The sequence below is a fragment of the Thunnus thynnus genome, chromosome 10 (genome assembly GCF_963924715.1).
Source record: "Thunnus thynnus chromosome 10, fThuThy2.1, whole genome shotgun sequence".
Lineage (NCBI taxonomy): Eukaryota > Metazoa > Chordata > Actinopteri > Scombriformes > Scombridae > Thunnus > Thunnus thynnus.
Window position 1 is genome coordinate 14,455,626 of NC_089526.1, and position 19,949 is coordinate 14,475,574.

Consider the following 19,949-nt stretch of genomic DNA (forward strand, 5'->3'; position numbering starts at 1 on the left):
ATCAAGTATAAATTAGCAAGTGGTTGTCCACGAGTAGACAGCAGACAGGTGATATCATCGTTTGAAATGAGTAACAGCTTAACTTAAACTTGCTACTGTCACAATTCTGTAATATCCAGTTAATTTCACTGTCTGGTCAGCCAGACAGCTTTAGAAAACAGTTCCCCGCTTTCTTTGTTTTGAGAGTGAAGCTCTATGACGTCTCGAAAACTCAAGTTATCATGTTTCTTCTCTGGCGTCCGGCCATACGGCTTCCTTTCTTCCGGTCAGCTTCACAGATGAATTCTTTTACGGTAAAAAGCCCAAAAAAACATCAGTCCCGTGAGAGACCCCTGCTTACATCATCACTGTTGCCTCCGGTTCTGTCTCCCTGATATTCTCACTGAGCTGACATCTAAAAACATGCCATTGAAAAAGACCGCTTATAGATTATGAATCATGAGGAGAGGCACCCTGTGGTTACATTTATCAATTAAGTGATTGTAATCACTCTCATTTGAAATTCTATGCGGTGTATGAGTGAGAGTGAGACTGTGTTTGTGTGCTAATTTCAACTTTCCAGTAATGTCATACAGATGTAGTCTGTGGACTTATAATTTAACACAGATGGGGCTCAGACTGGTATAGGTCCACAGTGATTGTGTGATATTGTGTACAGTAGTCTATGATACAATTCGGTGACCAATGTCTGACTACTGTTAAGTAACATGTAAGGTTTAGTAAGCATGTGACACACACACAGTTTTCTGTGATCTCAATCAATGACACAGACAAAATGTCATACACTTTCACCCAGAGTTGCACAGTCATACACACACACTCTCTTCTTTCTCTGTCTCACACACACATGCACACACTTGGTGGATTTCTTCACCCAGGTGCAGAGTCCCACACCTGTTGTAGCGGCTCTCTGTAATTAGCTCAACACAATTATCATTGGTGGGTGGAGGGAGGGAGCTGAAGACAATGGGGCAGTTATTCTTTCCCTATCATCTCCCTCTTTCCTTCTCTCTCCCTGCTGTCGAGTAATGAAAGATTCTTCCCTTCTTCAAAGAGATGGAGTTTCCTACAAAACAGCTGAGTCAGAGGAGAAAAGAGAGAAGGATGAAAAGAAACGGAGAACAGTAGGGAGGCAAGCACGGTAATGCAATGCTGCTGGTATGAGGCCCAGTGGACCACAGGGATTGTATTCATTGTTGTACACACAGGAGTCATTTTCAGGAAGCAGAAAAAGCCCATGGCTCTCACACTTAACCCTAACAACCACAATTTGGCACAACCTCAGTATCTATTTGTGATCTGGTAACACTTTACCTGAGCCCTACGTCATTGTAAAGCCCGCAGTATAAGGAGGTTTTTCAAGTCATGCGTCAGGGGAAAGGGTAGAAAATGATGACTGTAGGGCCACTGATGGAGGTTGTGAGACATGCACTATCAGGAAATCGGAGGGGGAAAGTGTGAGGGTTTATGTCCAAAGTAGTCATCATTACCAAATATTGCGGAATCTGGTTTCTTATCCTGGTGGGGACCCAAATAGTTTCTTTATCCTGGTCCCACATGAAAAGGGGAGCAATATTATTTTTTATGACTCTGGCTCACAAGAAATAAAGTAAATTTTATCATTTTGGGTCCCAGAATGAAAATATGTAAGGACCTGGCTGTATGAGACACAGTCACTAGAGAGTCAGGGAGCTAGCTACAGACTGAAACAAAGTGAGAGTGAAATATTGTTCATGGCTGCGGGCTAAGTCCTGCATTAAGGCCAGGAAGTAAACAGGGGAGCAGGCGAATCTCTGTTGGTTCGCAGACAGACAAAGAGACAGACTGGGGGTGTAGGAATCTGTGTGAGGTTTGAGACGAGTGGAGAGAAGGTCAGAGGTGCCGGGAGGGAAATCAGTCAGATGCAGACAGACGACAGACTGTTGCTGAGGTTGGAGATGGGGAGACTCATAGATGAAATGGACAGCGGAGCCTTAGTGAGTGACTAAAAGGCCAAGAGAAAAGCCTTGGTCTTCCTCAAGAGACAGTTCTGTTTTCTTCTGGTTACATCACCCAAACGTGAAATGCACACATAAACAAACAAACTTTCCTTTTTTTTTTTTTTTTGGTGCACACATGCATGCCCCTACACACAAATGCACGCAGGCACATGCAGGGATATAAAAGAACCCCTGTGAGGTCAGATCCAACGGGCTGAGGCTGTCCACTGTTAGTCGGACTAGCCAGCTAAGCCTCACAGTCTCACTGGCAGCTACAACCACCACCACCAACCACTGTACCCTGCCTTGCCCTGCCCTGCCCTGCCCCGGCCTCCTCTCCACTGGCGGCTGTCTGTCCTGGCCTGCCGTTGGCTCTCTAGGGCTGCAGCGCATTTATGTGTGTGCTTTTCAATTTGGGACGGGGCCAGTGCCACCAATTTGGGACTGGTGGTCTTTTCCTCTTTTCCAAAATGTCCTCATTTACCTTTTCCCTCCTTTCCTCTTCTTTCCTCCTGTTTTCCTGCCTCTCTCTCTCTCTCTCTCATTCTCGCTCAGTATGTTTCTCTCGGGCCGGGGGGCCTGTGGGCCTGTGGGTAGGGGCCTTATTCCATCAGCCTGGGGCTTCTGTCAGAGGCTTGTTCCATTTTGCGTCATGGTGTTGACTGAGCGGACCCCACACTTAACTCCCATAGAGCTATGGGGTTGGGCGGCAGGGCGGCCAGTGCAGGCTAACGTGGCCCCGTGTTCAGCGTGGTAATCTGATGGCCATGTTTATTTTATGTAGCTCTCCTTTGATGGAGCAGAAAAAGTCTTTGGGCTTTTTGTTTCAGCACTTTCACTGCCAGGTCAGAGGTGCTCGCCGTGGTTACGCTCAGGAAGAATAATATTTGCCCTTATATTCGCTCCAAACAGGCTTTTTTCCATATTAGTGTCAGGGATACTCTCTGGGTTTCTGCCTTCCACTGATTCGGCACATTGGAGGTGAAGGGTGGTGGGGGACCGCACCTAAATAGCATCGCTCCCTGGAGGATAACTGGGGTGTTCCACAGGTCGTCCCCGGAGCCTGTTCCTATACCCCTGAGTGAACCCCCGTCACACTCAGCTGTGGACCTGAGAGAAAGCCCTGCGGCCATATACATATAAGTCCCAGTAGTGAAGGAAAACACATACATAAACACATGAAAACATTCTCCCTGCTGCTTGGCTGCCCCAGGCTCCACCTCAGCTGTAAGAGGTCCAAACTTCCCAGGGGTTCTTTTTAATGCAGTTACCAAAAAAACAGAGTTACCTCTCCTTGTCTGCACGGCCTGAGCCTTTCACTGCCTCACCTCAAAACTCACACACCCACCTATCTGCCTTGTGTCAGCTGTTTCAGATGGGTCGAAAAGCCAAGGAACCACACCAAGTCATTATGTGAGGTTTTGACCCAAAAGTGCTAGAGTGAGGCAGAACTGTCCGCATTCACTGGATTGAATTGTGACCCCAATTTTGTTCTGTGCAACCACACCATAAAGCACAAATAATTTCATGTGCTGTCCCTCATCATATTGTTCTGCACTTACCGTGTCTCGATTGAGCTTTACAATGTTGATCTGACCTAGGAAAGTGTTCTTTGAGTGGCTACTTACAGGACTTGCTTTGTCATGCAAGAATGCTTTTCGCTTTGAAGATTAATTAGTACGTAGCTTTTGAGAAAAGCAGCCCAGATTGTGGCCGGAATATTGTTTATCCAAGTCGATTTTCTTATTGTAATTGGCAGAGGTCTGTGCTGTGATCATGATATTACAGGCATGAATCATTGTCATACAAGATAAGACACCCTGGGGAGTTTTATATGGATAATGTTTCATTTCCTTCATTATTTATGATCTGAATACAGAAAAAAACTGGGTTTAGGCCAGATATGAACAATAAGAACTCACGCAAGCGCACATGCACACAGATACACAGGACAGGATGCATATTAAGAAATTTGATCACCATCAACCTATCTCTTATCTTTCCATAAGAAATGAATAGAAAAACATGCACAGATGACTCTTTACACTTCCTGCCCACCTCCATATATCCTATTATCTACCTTTCTGTCCTGAAACATTAGACGTGTTTCAGGCCTCCCCTCGACTGTGAGGTATGTGCTTACTCACAGATGAGGGAGCATAAACTCTGATGTAATCCGGGGGAAACAGGGAAACATTGAGGAGGGGGACTACCCTGGTGGTAGGTAATCCAATCCCTCCTGGTGCAATTTAGCAGCTCAAAACAATTACCGACTAGCTGCCCCCAAATCAGCACCAGCAGTCAGACAAAGGGACTTGGCTTGTTAGTAGACACTGATGTAACTTCAGATTTAGTAGGTCACTACAAAGAGGAGGGTAATCTGGATCAGGGTTTGGCCATGTTGCATTCGGTGTTCAAAACTGAGCTTGAAAGCCGCTGCAGATGGCACAGTGTGTGGGAGACAGTAGAAAAGCCGGGTCAGTGAGTCATAAAGAGGTGCTGTCAGTCAAACTCAGGGACTCACCAGCCAAAAATCTTCCTGTGTGGTGTGTCTTTTGTGTCTCCTCCTCTTCCCACTCACTGTCACCCAATCAGGGCCTGATTAAAGGGGTTCGCCTTTCCTGTGACATGTCTCTATCTCTTATGTTTTCTTCCTGTCCCACAGTATTCCCTCGCTCTTAGCCCAACACCCTTTAGATAGTCTGTTTTACGTCTTTACGGTCACTATCTTTGTTTCGTCATTCTCTTCCATCCCTTTGTTCTTTCTAATCCTACTCCATCCCATCCATCTCTATCGATGGTCATTAGCTCTTTTCTCCATGACAGTTTCACCTATCTCAATCCAGTCATCCCCACCCACGTATCCCATTCCATTCCTCTCCTTTCCCCTTTTCATGTGTCACCACTCCATCTTCGTCATCAGTCTCTGCTTCTTTGGATAGCCGCTGTCACTGTGTTTATTGTCTTAGTGTCAAACCTAGACCTATGTCTGTCCAGGCATCCTGTTCCATCCCCTTCCATCCCACTCTTTGTCGTCATCCCTTTCATTTTCTTCCCAGTGATTGTCCATGCGCCTGTTGTTTCTGGGCTTTCAGTCCACTCTGCTGCAGGGTATTTCCTTCTTATCGTTCACTGAGCCATTCCTTGCATTCCTGGCATGCTTCCTGGCACTACCGGGGGTCCAGCCAGATGCGAGGGCGTCTGTAATACAAGGCAGGCGCTGAGGCAAACCAATACCATTCATACATCCAGCAGTGACCTTCTGATGAGGATGGACAGTGTGATTGATGAACAGAAAGAAGACGAGGAGCCGGGGAGAAAAGGGAGGGGAAGACATAAAAAGACAGTGGCGGCGGGGCTGTAATGGTAATGTCTGTGAACTCTGTGCCAAAAATAGAAAATTCTGGATAGCTTTCATTTCTAAGGCCTTGACTCACAGACTGTTATTGATGAAAGAAGAAATGTAAGGCATTTAAAGCTCTCCCGACAGAGCAGTTTGTGGCTAATTGGAAGCAGCAGGGGGTCAAAGTGCAAATAAACACTGGAAACAAGAATAGAGAGATTGGAATAACTTTCGTGTCATTCCTCTTAGTCACAGCCCTCCAGTGATAAAGGTAGGCCACTGACTGATCACTAAACAAAGCTTTAGTGAATGAACAAAGGTCAAGAAAATAAAACCGGAAAGGCGCTGAGGCTGTGACAATTCGTGCTGATGTACAGCTGAAAGATGGCCGTCAGACTCAGACTTGTCAGCTGGAGATAATGATAATGGTGGTTAAAAAGAATGCATGCAAACACATTACTTCCATATCTTATTCTCACTATTCCAGAGATAAGATAGTCCGTCCAAGAAGTATGAGGGACAGATAGTTCGCAGTTTATATAAACATTTACAGTAAGGGCTTTCTTTCCGAGAAAGAATACAAAAAACTGCAATACAACAACAACTGCAGAGAATTTCGACCCCCCCCCCCCAAAAAAAAAGGAAGACAGTGTATCTTCTGTGCCGTGTTTGCACCGCTTTAAGTCAAAGTCACTTCAAACCAAAGTTGACATTTCAGTGAACTTGAGGTCCGCCTCCCCTCCCTGTGCGGTCAAAGCACAGCCTACTGAATGTGGAGAGAAGTCTTTTTGATTTCCAAACATTTTCAAATGCACTCAGCCTCCAAACTGTTGTGCTCAGCTCGGCCAGTCCGTCCATCCGCTAGTTCAAAACATAAACACTGACAACATGCGGATATGAAATTTCCTTTCCTGTGTTTGCTCTTAGTTATGATGAAATTTACACACTCTGTATGGCTGACGCACAGGAAGTGGTTGGTGGAAGGACAGTAGAATCAATACAGCTGCCCATGCGTGCTGTTATAAGTTGTGTTATCTGCTATCATTGTTGTGGGAGGTTGATTTATGATTGCCAGCGTGTAATGAGTGTTAATTTAATGAATGGCCAGTGGTGAAGGGGCCTGAAGTGCGTCAGCATTCACAGAAACAGCCAGGCCATGTCAAGTTAAAATGGGTAGTGGGTTATAAATTGTTTTAAATGCTGGAGTAAACTGTCTAACAGACGTAAGCATACGTGTGTATTTGTATACGTGTGTATCTGTGTGTCCAACCATCTGCAAAAGGGCATCCTCCCACCCCCTCATGTGACTGGGGTCACGTAACGTTGACAGAGTCACTCAGTAGGGCAAACTGCGACGTCACACAAGTTCTCTTCCCTTTGTCTTCCCGGCTCCCTACACTCCTTCCCCGTCGTCTCTCCAGGCCTCCGCTGCCCCCTTACACACACACACCCCTCCCCATTTCCCCTGAGTGTTTGTCAGCAGCTCTCAGCTTCCGTAGAATAACACGACAACAGGCTCAGTGTGTGGCTGACGCAGACGCACGGCGCGCCGGCAAGTAGTGGTCAGCTCTGATACAGTATACATCACTCACAGACACACAAACACACACAGATGTAGTAACTCACCACAGAAATGGTGCAAGACTGACAAAAGGACAGAGAATGCACAAGTAATGTCTCCCGGGCAACTATTCTGCACGCTGAGGAATGCACCAAAATAAGAACTTCACTTTCACTCTGCTCTCTTTTCTGGTTCTGTTTTACTTTTTCTTTTTTTTTTTTTTGACAGGGTCACTGAGGCCGAGATATTGCAGCTAGGTGATGAAACGATTCACTGTTTACATGCACATGTTTGATTACATATGCTTTGGTAGTTCAAAGCTTGTACTGTTTATAGTTCATTGATACTACTGCGCTCCAGACTGCACTGGAGAAAAAAGAGGACAGGAGGAGAGGAGAGGGCTCTCAACTGGGAGCGAGTATGCAAGAGAAAGTGAGATGAGGGGAAGCACTTTGAAAGGAGGAAGAGCTGAGGAGAGAGAGAGAGAGAGGGGCAGAGAGAGAGAGAGAGAGAGAGGGATGCAGACAGGACACGCAATGACAGGAGAGGAAAGAATGTTTAGGGCGACTGAGAATGGCGCTGAGAGGAGCGGGAGGGAGAGCCGGAGGAGAAAGCGGGAGCTCTGAGACTGGCCTGGGCTCTCCAGTGTATTAACACCAGTCTGAGATGGAGGGAGCAAGCAGGGTAGATGGAAAGAGTGTTTGCACAGTAAAAAGTTCCTTTTTGCGTGGGTTGCTTGCTTCCCGCTGTACCCCCCTCCCCTACCCTCCCCTCCCTTCCCCTCTCCTCCTCCCCACCTCCTTCCCCTTCTCTTTCTCACACTCTGTCTGTGACCTATTGCTTCAACTAGTTCATTCAGAGATTTCCTCACAGACGCAGACGCAAAACTGCCCAGACGCAATGAGAGTGAAAGGGGGGGGAGAGGGGGACGTAAGCAGGTGAGCAACACACAAGAGTCAGAGAAAGGGAGAGGGCTGACTCTCGCTGTTATACATGCACGCACACACGTGCACACACACACATACACACACTGTGTTTTGTCACATACCATAGAGTTTGGTTTCCAAACAAAATGAGCCTTGTAAATGTGTGTTTAATAGAGAGGTGATTTAAACATTTTGCCCCCCCCCACCCCCATCCCCTAACCCCCCAGTTTGTGCCGGTAGAGACGTTTGCCTCATGCTCTCCCTTTCATCCCTGCATCCTGCCCTTTGCGCGGCTCTGTGAGCTGAGCCAGTGGAGGAAAACTGCAATAATGATACTGGTTAATGTCCTCCTTTAATGGTCCAATAAAAAAAAAGCAGAGCAACAGATGCACAACAGCCATATCTGTCTCGAGTGGACCGTGCACATGGAAAAGGAAGAGAGCAATTGACACGCATAATTTGTAAATCACGTCCGTGGGGAGTTTTCCCAACTAAAGACTTGGCAGTGCGGAGGGGGAGACAGGGCGGGGGGGAAATGGGAGGAGGGTCTTTTTTTGCCAATATATCTGTTTGAAAAGACGACAACAGCACACTAACTGATTACTGACAGTGAGAAAGAGAGAGTCAGAGACGTCACTTTATTGCCCAATGAGTGCACCCCCCCTCCTGTGTGTCACTATTCCCCCCCAACTATTAACACACTCACTTGCTCTCTGACGTACGTAGAAGTATAAGAGGGCAACTGGAGGGGAGAAGGGGGGGGGTTAGGGTAAGATTACCATGACAATTCCCCTGATAGGATGCCCCACCGCAGTCACGCACGTGGGAACGAGCCGGAGAAAATGAACGGGAGGGGGGGTAGTGATGGAGTGGAGAGGAAGAGGAGAGGAGGTGGAGGAGGTCATGGGGAAACTTGAAAGTGGTCCTGTTATAGGAGAGCAAATATTAACAGTAATAGGTCGGACCTTTGGTTTTCTCTTTGAACGTAATCTCCGGGTTTGTTTACTCAAGCCCTGCTGGAATTCCCTGGAGGAAATGAGGGTGCGACATAAAAAAATGATGAATTTATTACTACTCTTTCTCACATAATCCTTTTTACCATCGGAGCAGTGTTGCGTCATGGCCAACATTTTCACTGTTTACATATGACACTCTGAGGTAAGCAGAACATGAGACTTAACCCTAAAATCCACAAGACTACTTTATCACCTGGACATGGAAATTAACTGGTGGCAATAAACATTTATGGGAAAGCCAACCATATCACAATGAACTGAGTCGGTATTTGTTCTCATAATCAGACTACAGCCTAATCACTTAAATAAACACCGAACCAAAATCCCCCCCACATAAAAAAAAATCTACTCTTGCTCAAGCTCTTCCTTGTCAGTAATTATGATATAATAAAACACTGATATTCCGTTCAAAGCTGCCTCATGAATTGAGTAACTGCGGGATTAACAGCCTGGCAAAAAGGTGAGCAAAGAGTGCGAGGCATTCAAAGGATTTGAAGCCTGCGTAATAATGTGTGAATACATGCCATGGCGCACAGGAAACCTAGTGTAAAGCATGACTGAATTGAGTGAAGCTTGTGTGAGTAAAGTTTGTCTGGCAGTGAGGCCTGGCAGGGCCCTGTCACAGGTTCCCCTTCCTCTCTGATGTCTTTGAGGTCGTAGTCTGAGTGTCTCACTCTGTTTCTCCTCCTATGGTGGTTTACACAGATTGGTGATGTAATGGGTAGCATATGAAGGCCACACACAAACACACACACACACACACGCAGACGCACACACAAACACTGATGCTCATGCACGTTATACAGACACTGCACTTATACCACCACATACCCATAATTACACACATATACTGTACGCACACCCATTTACACAAACCCTGGATTCCCCCTTTTCCAACAGGCATGCGCCAGTGTGTGCTCGCTCTCACACACACGAAAACAAAAGTCTAAACAAAGATACACAACCCTTATTTTGCGCGCTGACATCTATGCATGTGCGCACGCACTCCCACACACACACACACACTCACACACACACACACGTAAAGGGCAACCACCCGGTGTCATAGTGTGTGAGTGATCAGCGTCGGCGGATGGCCTAACAGGAGACTGTGTGCCTCAGAACCACCCAGGAGACCCCCATCATGAGAGGCAGCCCAGAGAGGGAATGAGGGAGAGTGACTAACTTCACTCTTTCTTTTCTTCTCTCCCCAGCTGTGTCTTCAAACGGACCTTTGATGTGGGAAATTAAAAAGAGCGAGTGAGTGTGTCAATATCTCCCTACGTCCAACCGCACTCATCTATTTCCTCCCCTTCTTCTCCTGCTCTCCTCCTTTCACTTCTTTTCTTCTCTACTGTTGACCTGAGAAAACAGCGCATGACCCTTTTTCACCGCCACCCACTCGCTGCCACCAGGCCCTCATCATTTGCAGGGTGTTTGTTTGTCTGTGTAGGCCCACCACCGGACTGGCAAATCTGTGTGTGTATGAGTGTGCGATTGTGCGCATACAAGGCCCACCACTAATTATTTTCTAACCACACCATGAGTGTATGTCTGTGAATGAGGGTCTCCTAATCTCACACCCAGACTTAAAAAACGCTTTCTTCCTTTTCCCTGCTCTCCCTCTCTCTCCCTTTGTGTGTGCGTGTGCCTCTGACTCCCTTGCGATATACTGTATGCGTACAGTATGATGCATTAACTGTCCCTCTGTGATGACTGGAAACTCATTTTTGCCCTTTGCAACAGTGGGCCACGCTTTACTGCACCTGACTGAGTGTTTCCAGGCTGCCCCGCTCTACGTGCGTGCGTGTGTGTGTGTCAAACAGAAAGCGGAGACGTACAGATAGTGTGAGAAATCATGTTTGTGTGTGGAGGCTGCTATGTTTCTGCATGTTTTAGTGCTTTTTTTTGGTTTGTTAGATGTTTTTCTTTAACAGCGTGTGTGCGTGCATCCACGTGCATGTTTGACCCCATCAACCACCCTGCAACCCCTCCAGCATGTGTCTGTCCTAAACTTTGTGTGTGTGTGTGTGTGTGTGTGTCCGCTCACTGTTTCTATGCAACACTTTCAGAGGCCCCTTCTGGTCTGGACAACACCTCTCTCCTGCCCCTATCCGTCTCTCACTCCTCACTCTTTCCTTCACCCTGGAGAGGGAGAGAAGGAGTGAAAAAAAGAGAAGGAGGTGTGTGGGGGGGCAGTGGAAATAACAGGCTGCTGTCTCAGGAGGGGCTTTGAAAAAAAAAAAGAGCAAGGGGTGAGAAAAGGAGGGAGAGAAAGGTGTTTGCCCTGCGTATTAGCTATAATACAGGGAATGTGCCTGTGTGTAGCCTACAAGAGCCCATAAATTGAATAACACAAACAAGAACACACTTTCTGTGACATTTCACCCTTTGAGTACAGCACAAAACAACACTACAGGAACACAAGAAAAAAAAAGGACACAGGCTCTAAAAGAGACATGGTTACATGAGATGTGCTGATACACATGAAAACAATGGGCTTTTTAAAACGTCCTGCAGTGATAGAGGGGAGACGAGAGGGGGGAAGAGATTTGGAGATGGAGAAGAGGTAGATGGGGACTGATTGGCGCAGGTAGCGGGATGCGACGGAGGAAGTGCTGGAGATAGGGACAGGACGTGATAGAGGAAAGAAAAAAAAAAGAAAAAACAACGGAACATTTTTTTTAAACTTTCGCAAAGGGAGACAGGCAGCAGGGAGGGGAGGAGAAAAGAGAGAGAGAGAGAGAGAGAGAGAGGAGGGAGAGAGAGAGAGAGAGAGAGAGAGAGAGAGCGTGTGTCTGTGTGTGTGTGTGTGTGTGTTTTTATGAATGAAGTGAGTCACTGCCGATGTGTCATAGGCCCGACGTCTTTATAAAGGAAGTTTTAAACAAGCCTAAACACTTCACTGCGCGCAAAAATTGGACTTACCACACTCGCATCCCTCTCTATGCACTTCTGTTGCCTCTTTCTCTCTCTCTCTCCAAGCTGTCTAAGTGTCTCTCTGCCTTCAGCACTCCATAAAGACTACAAGGGCTCATCTCAAACTTTACTTTAAAAAAAAAAAAAAAAAAAAAGCAGAAAGTTTGACGATATTGATTTTTTTTTCCTGAGTGCTTCAGTCGTCACTCTGCTCTCTCATTCATCCTCTCTCTTGTCCTGACAACTTTCCTCCTCACCGAAGAAGAAGAAACCGGAGCACGTGACAATTTCCGGAGTTCAATTTATTTATTAATTTCCTATTTATTTATTTATCCACGTTTGTTTGCTGGTTCTCTTGGATCCGAACCAAATATGAGATGTAAGTGATTGTGTGAGTGTGTTTTAATTCATGAAGTGCTCAAGTTTTTTTTAATTAACATTTCTTTACAGGTTTGTGTTATTTTATTTCTTAACGCTAATATTTTTAAATTGTGGGTAAAGTTTATGTGACTGTTGCTGCTTTTTTTTATCGTCCCTATGCAGACTAAATTAAATTATTTACTTGCTTTAAATCCTAAACAATTGCCTCACTTTATGACTTGACTGATGATATGGAAAACTTCTATGTTGATCCTTCAACGGTTAAAGTTAGACTATAGGGCAGGCAGCTCAGATGCTCCTGCAGTGTTATTTTGGCTGTGATTCTTGTGGTTCACCTGTAATTATCAAGCATTCATCATTTCAACAGCACTGTGGTTCCCTTTTAATACTTAGTCTACCTTGTATTTGAACTTGAAAGGAAAAGAATGAATGAGCTTACTGTTAGAGAGTTGGCTTGGTCTATATAATTTATACCACCAGCTCACGTCCCTATCCAGTTGCAGGTGTGACAATCAGCAGCATTCATTGCGTTGCTTATGGTAAAGGAGTGATGGTGATATTCAGTGTCAAAGCCACGGCTTTTAATGATTTAATGATTTGCATTCAGCCTGTGAAAACATGACTCTGACACTGAAGCTCTACAGGATTCCTCTGCCAAGTCTGCAGCTATTGTTTATATTATGGTGCAATATCTTCCCCTGGAGTTGACAGCAGTGGCCTGAGGTCATTATCATTATGGCGAGATGACAGCGCCTCTCCACTAATTGCTTCCGTTTTGTTCTGCCTCTACAGTGCTGCTCGACTCCTCCTCATCTCTCCTCTTCTCGCTGTTATTGGCTCAGCTGCCTGTATTCACGTCTGCCTCTCCAGTCCCTCAGCGGCGGCCCAATGACATGGATAAACTGTCCAATCAGACCAAAAATCTAATGAAGCTTACCCAAGAACTGCTGGTAAGTGAACATGTCGTCATGCTAATTAGGAATCTCAGCTACTGATTGGTGGAGAGACTAATGAGGGCCTGGTTGCCCTATGCTAATTGAATTGTTAATGCGAAGGTGGAAGAGGATGCGGGTCGTTAATACGCCAGAGCCTGCATTAATTAATCGTTGCCTAATTGCATTTTAGTGTTAATGTTACCTCTCAGTTTAGGTGCCCTCACACTTAAAACTGCACAACTTTTGCATCATGCAGAGTTGTGGAAAAGTTGTTGGGCTGAACTACACCAGGTTTGCTCAGGACTCCAGTCTGACTTAAAGGGAAACTTCAGTATTTTTCCAAGCCGGACCCTATTTTCCCATCATTTTGTGTCTCAGTGAGTAATGGGGACAACAGTTTTTGAAATTGGTCCAATATTGAGCAAGCGCACTTCAGCCAGCAGCCGCGAAATGGGCTGCAATGTAATCCTTTGGGGCAATTGTGTCCAGTCAATGTACGTCCACTAAAAGTGCTTGTTTTTTTACTGACAGGCTCAGATTGTTATTATAAGTGTCTGACAACATTATGGAAAGGATCATACAGAGAAATAAAATGTTTTCTTTACCTTTAGCTTGATCAGGGCTGGTTGTTATTCCCAGTGAGAACCAACCAGGATTTCAAATGCAGTTACAACATCAAGGTGTCATAAAACACAAATTTGTTTAGTCATTTTGATAATTTGTTCAGTTGTAGCTTGAAAAAGAGACAATATTGCTTAGTGGGAAGGTATTTGTCCAAAGTCATATTGCACTTGTAGGTGATGTGGTCTACAGGAAGACATAGTTTTAATGCATTTAATGTTTTGTATTAAATGTCATAAATATGGAACTCTATAGTAGGGGTGGAGTTCAATCCGAGCACAAATAGCGTGTTTTTACGAATATTCATTTCATGCAAATATTTTAAAAATTATTTGAGAAAAAATACATATCAAATAACAGCATGCAGGTCAGGACTCGTAGCATAGCGAGGTTACATCGTTGTCTCCATCCCTCTCCTCTGCTCCGCTCTGCTTTCTGTCTCTGTGTCACAGATGTATAAATAGCTGCAGGTCTGTGTCTCAGGCAGAGCTGAACTTTGGTTGAGTGGTCAGCAAAGTTGTCTGTGGTCTGGTAGACTGGGGTTTGAGACCTGGTGTGGGAATCTTCCTTTGCTATACTATATTTCACTGGGATTTGCAATAGTGAAATTTTTCATCCTCTACAATGTGCAAATAATGGCCTGTCATCATTTTGGGGCCTAACTAAAAACCACATCCAAATTTCTCAGCTGAAAGCCAGTATTGCAAGTCCCAGTGAAATATGATCTAAATCTGAACTTTTTCAAATAGTTGGTGAAAAAACTTTCACTTTTGAACCTGTTTTGAAAACGTCTTTTCACTGGTGACCATAGACGTTTTTTTAAACGTCTTTTAAACAGGAAAATGCTCACAGTCTCGCTCAAGGAGAAGTTTCATTCTGAAATCTCACAAGAATTGACTTGTAGAAATCAGCTATTGAGCCATGACAGAGTCGGAGAGAGGAGTGCCGAGAGGAGTATGTTGTGTTGGAGTACAGAAAGCGTAGCTTAGTGTTATCTAAAATGACTGAATATTTAGCTGATTTCGACAACAACTTAACTGTCGTCAGACTTACCATTGAGCAAGACTTGATTAGACACAATAACAAACAGACCAGATCAAGCGAAAGACAAAGAAAAATGTTTTATTTCTCTGTAGGGATCCTTTCCATAATGTTGTCAGACACTTATAATAATAATCTGAGCCTGTCAGTGGCAAAAACAAGCACTTTAGTGGACGTACATTGACGGGCCGCTATTGCCCCAAAGGATTACATTGCAGAATGTTTTGCGGCTGCTGGCTGAAGCGCTCTCGTTCAATACTGGACCAATTTCAAAAATTGTTGTCCCCATTAGTCACTTAGACACAAAATGACGGGAAAATAGGGTCCTGGTTGAAAAATACCAAAGTTCCCCTTTAAGCTGCTTTCATTGATGACAGACTGGCTGGAGTCCATGCTTACATCAGGGTAGCAAAAGCCTCAGGGGAGATTTGACGGAGTGATCTCACTTTTAATCCACACTGGACTGGGAAGGGAGGGGAGGTCTGACTCAGCAACCTTATGGTCTGCCTGGTCACCTGATTGGTGGCAATACCAGGAAGATTGGTGGTCATGGAGGCCAGTGATTGCTCATGTAAGAATTAGCACCCGTTTACAATGATAGGCTACTTAGAGACATGAAGGGTTCACTAGGATAGAGAAACAAGACATAGACACAGGCCTAGGTATATGTTTTATATCTCCCATCAGGACAATTTTACACATTAACACTGAACCTGCATCCAAGTGGGCCCAAACTACCAAGCATACCATCTATGAAATTACAGCAAAGCACGTATGTCTACATGCCTGTTTATATAGAAACATGTTTATGTTCTGTGGCTAGACGGTGGATGTGTAGATGAAGAAGTTTCACTTGCACATATTGTACGAACAAGTCTGGCTAGAAATCTCATTTTGTTGATAAGTCAAGTGGGTAGGAACATCAGATTTGAGGACTTAGCTTTTGCTCCAGCTGGTGATTGTGTAGCAGCACAGTGTTTTAACAGGTGAAAAGAAAGCGGGATCATATCTCTGGATCTTTGGTTACACATGACTGATCTAGATTCTATTTTTGCATTATGCAAATCTCAAAACTCTTTTGTTCAGGGGATAAAATCAAAAATAGCCACATACTCTCTCTAGTCTTAGTCAGTAGATAGTGTTCAGAAAGTGTGTGTGGGTTTGTTGCTTTAAGACAATGTTACAGGTTATCACTGTAGCAGTAGTCCAACCTGGGGTCCAGATGTGAAGAAACCAGCAGCATCAAAGGGTGTTGGGGACAGTATTAGACAGTGTTCAGTAACATGGAAGATTTATTTTTAATTTTTTTTCCTTATTGTGTGGAATTCCACTAAAGAGAGGACAAAGTTAGGAAAGATAAATAAAATGGGAATCCATGGAAAGTCCCTGCAAAAAAAAGCAATGAAACTGATGCTTTAAAGGGAGAGAAGTGTGTGAGTGTATACACATAGGTCTATATAAGTTTACTGACGCAAACTGTGTATGTGTGTGAGTGAGTCTGTGTGTGTGTGTGTGTTTGCATGCATACTGTAATGGTGCAAATGTCTATATGTGTGCATGCATTTGTGTGTATGCATTTTTGTGGCCGTGTGTGTGTGCACTGAGGGTTCTGTAAATAGTCATGGTTGTGTAGGTGCGGTGTTTAGTGTTTTGCTTTTGGTCGCCACAGCAAAGTGACTTGATAAAAATCAAAAAGATTTATCACATTCCAGTATTTGCATTCAGGAAGAAAAAGGCTGGATGCTAAGTTCTGTCGGGTGAGGTCATGATCTACGATGGAGAGAGCAAGAAAAGGAGGATAAGAGGGAGAATTAAAGGCTGAGAAAGATGGAGCAAAAACCACAAGAGATGAAGAGATCAGAGGGCCAGCTAGATGACAAGCCAGTGGTGTATGTGTGTGCATGCATGCACATGTGCACGTGATGCTGCATGTGCTTGTGCACCTGGTATGAGTGAGAGAGAGAGAGGGGGAGAGAGAGGAGAGGAGCAAAGCGAGGGATGGTAGAGGACAAAAGCAACAGAGACAAAACATTGGACCACAAACATAAGTGAATTCTTATGAAAGGCTGATGGAGCGACATGAGAGACAATGCAGCACATTCATGACTAAAAACATCAACACAGAGAACTGGAGCAAACAGCACAACAAGGAAAACACTGAATAACAGGTTAAGGAAGCATTAAGCACATACAACCTGTTTACACAATACATTTCTGGGCACTAATCATCCTAATGTTGTTATGTTCCTCTGCTGATTGGAAATGACGCATGCCACATCAGTCATCTCCATTCATTCCCATTCATTACTGAATCAGGCATACACCTTTAATACTAAATTGCACAGCTGATGAGCACAGCTGCCTTTGTGAGGTAGAATTCCATAAACCTGCAGTCAGGTTGTTTATCCCCCTCTGGTGGCCATGATGTGCACTACATCTCCCGTCTGGACGTAGTTTACAACACATTTCGAGCTGGGCAGCGGCACTGCGTCATTCCATCTTTTTATAGCTGTGACCCTGGAGTTTCCCTACAGCCTTGTGTTGTCTGTCCCACTTGGAGCTTTCTTAGTCACTGCATATGTTGTTATCCTCTCTCCCTGTAGAAAACATCCTGTGGGTTCAGGTCATTTGCTCTTATTGTTGACATTTGGGGAGGCTGAATGTGGGTGAACTCACTCTGACCCGATCGACCACACTCTCCTCAGTGAGAGCTACTGTCTCTAAGCACAGAAAACAGTCACCCAATCGAGGTGCTAGACTAATACTTTCCTCATGTTGCCGTGACTTGTCTCAGGATGAGTAAAATTGTGCTGATGTGTGTGTGTATGTGTGTGTGTCTTGTTTTCTCTTTCAGAAGGAGCATGCATTCGACTCAGACGTCGAGCCCCACAGGTTCAGGTCTCTGCCAGAAATGAGCAACAGATCAGCCAATGACCTCAACAATCTTGAGGTAATGCTCTGATAATGTATTTGTGTTAGAGTGCGTGCTTGTGAGGGGACAGGGGTTGGTCTGTTTCTATCCGCACAGTTACATCTTGCCACACCCATGCTAAGTCTCTAAAGTATGTCTGTGTTGTTTCCAGCTGAAGCCCACACTCTCTCAGCTGTATGCTGACCTGAAGCTGTATGAGCACCACTTTGAGTGGCTGAGCAGGGTTTCAAAGAAGCACCACCACCCCGCACTGCCCAAGCTGGGAGAGATGATCAAAGAAATGAAATCTCTCATCAACATGCTGCACCGTCAGGTAAAGAGCTGAGTTGCCCTTGTTGATACTTGTTTTCAGTGTTTAACTTATATCAGTGTGCGGGAGTTTTAGTCTTCAGTAAATTAGTGGTTGTTCTAATCTGTCTGCTTTTCTTCTCACCTACAGATGCTGAGGGTTGAAGCACCAAAGCTGACTCCGGCAACGCCCTCCCTCCCCCCTCATCTCCCCTATCAGTTTGACGTCCTGCAATCAAGCCATGAACTTCTCCAACACTTCAAGCTCTTTTGCGATTGGGCGTACAGAGCGTTTCTCAGCCTTAAACCCAAAATCTCTGCAGTTCAATGATAATCCATTAACTAAAAGGCTGCAGAGCCAGTGAGAATGCATGGAATCCCACCTCAGCCAGAGGGAAATCAGGACCATGTCACCAGTGTGCACTGTAGTCAAAAGCATCCCATACGAGGCCCAGACATCAACCAATGACATGTGTGTTGAAGAATGTGTCTTTCCATCAGAGCCAAAGAGGATGCATTATACTGCAGCTAGATACGACCATCAAGATTAAAGCAAACTATCAGTTTAACTACGATGATCATGATTTCCTAAACTTTCCTAAAGGCCTTGTTCATGACCATGTTATTTATGTATTTATTTATTTATTGACTGTTAGTAATTTATTTAATTTTATTTATTTGAAGTTGTAATGTGTCACTCTCATCTTTATTTCTGTATTATCGTGAATTTATTTCCCCACATCTTTGTAATCTTTCTTTTTGTCTTGTGTCTCACTGATCCTCAAGGAAAACACAGTAGCACTTCCTAAACCTATAGCTCTGATTATGATTTTTCTTACTTTAACTCACTTTACATGGCATTTGTGTATTTATTTAGCCAATAATTCTTCCAGTAGATGTAGCATACATTTGGGACAGCCAAGGTTTTCACTGTCTCTCACTTAACAGTGCCCTTAAAGTAAACATTTTAGATGTTAGTGGAAACTTCGAACCATATTTAATGTGCCTTGTGTTAATTTATCAATTCATGGCCTATGACATAAATTGCATTTATGTGTAATTGTCAGGATGGTAGCCAAAGAGAAGTGAATACTTTTTTTTTTTTTTTTTTTGCCAGAGGCAGAGTGTCTATTTTCAATGCCTGTTTCTCGCGTTCTGCATGAGGAGGCATATCTAATGTTGTGGTAAAGTTGTTTGAATGTGCCCTGTTGCTGAGCACTGATGGACCTGATTAGATTCTTTGCACAAACTTGTTAGGATTAGCCTCTTGGATGAGTGAGATGGCTGATTTTGAACCTGTGCTTTGGGGTAGAAAAGTTTTTTTTTTTTTTTTTTTCCTGTTTGTTTTGTTTGTTTTTTAAGTTAAACACCCAAAGCCTTAAAATACTATGTATTGTGACACTATGTTCTGTACAGGTGTACATAAATGTACATGAATGTAAATTGCTGTATTTTGTTTTTTTCTACAATATAATGTAGAATACTTTACCAATTTATCACTATAATTTTTGTTCATTCCTATTCTAGTATTTGTTACAGTATTGACTATTTATTTAAGTAACTTGGTGGAACTATTTATTTTATGCTGCAAGGGAGCCAGTCTCCTATCTTTTTGTACTTTTATACAGTTTTTATTCTTATTTACTATTATTATATCATTATGTTTAAATTATTGTTGTAACATCAAGATGCCTCTTCCACACACTGATTGGCCTCAATGTGAAATATGTGCCTTGGTGAAATAAATACTAAAGAATGTGCACAATGGATTTTAGTATATCATTTATATCCACCTGCAACTCAAACTTTGACAGACGCATGCTGGGGGCAGACACAGACAGATACTACATTACCCAGAAATCTGTGCGCCACAGTTAGAATAGAAACGATACGTATCCAATGTGAATAGAGCTTCATATATTGCCTTTTGAAGGTCTGGAATGTAAGTAAATTATCGATACGCACATTTAGTCAAATTTAGACGTTGTAAATATTTTTAAGTGATGT

General features: G+C 44.1%; 1 protein-coding gene and 1 long non-coding RNA gene across 2 annotated transcripts; one reads left to right on the plus strand and one right to left on the minus strand.

Annotated features, from left to right (window-relative positions):
* Nucleotides 1-723: 723 nt before the first annotated feature.
* On the minus strand, nt 724-11,842 carry LOC137191282 (uncharacterized). Its single transcript, XR_010930383.1, has 3 exons — nt 11,754-11,842; nt 10,876-10,970; nt 724-5,180 (listed from the first exon to the last, which is right to left on the minus strand). It is a non-coding gene; the product is annotated as an uncharacterized lncRNA (long non-coding RNA).
* Nucleotides 11,843-12,031: 189 nt separating this feature from the next.
* il11a (interleukin 11a) lies at nt 12,032-19,722 on the plus strand. The gene is made up of 5 exons (XM_067601257.1): nt 12,032-12,123; nt 12,918-13,075; nt 17,577-17,672; nt 17,806-17,967; nt 18,094-19,722. Exons 1-5 carry the CDS (start codon nt 12,117-12,119, stop codon nt 18,271-18,273), a joined length of 603 nt encoding a protein of 200 aa, XP_067457358.1. The 5' UTR covers nt 12,032-12,116; the 3' UTR covers nt 18,274-19,722.
* The last annotated feature ends 227 nt before the right edge of the window (nt 19,723-19,949 follow it).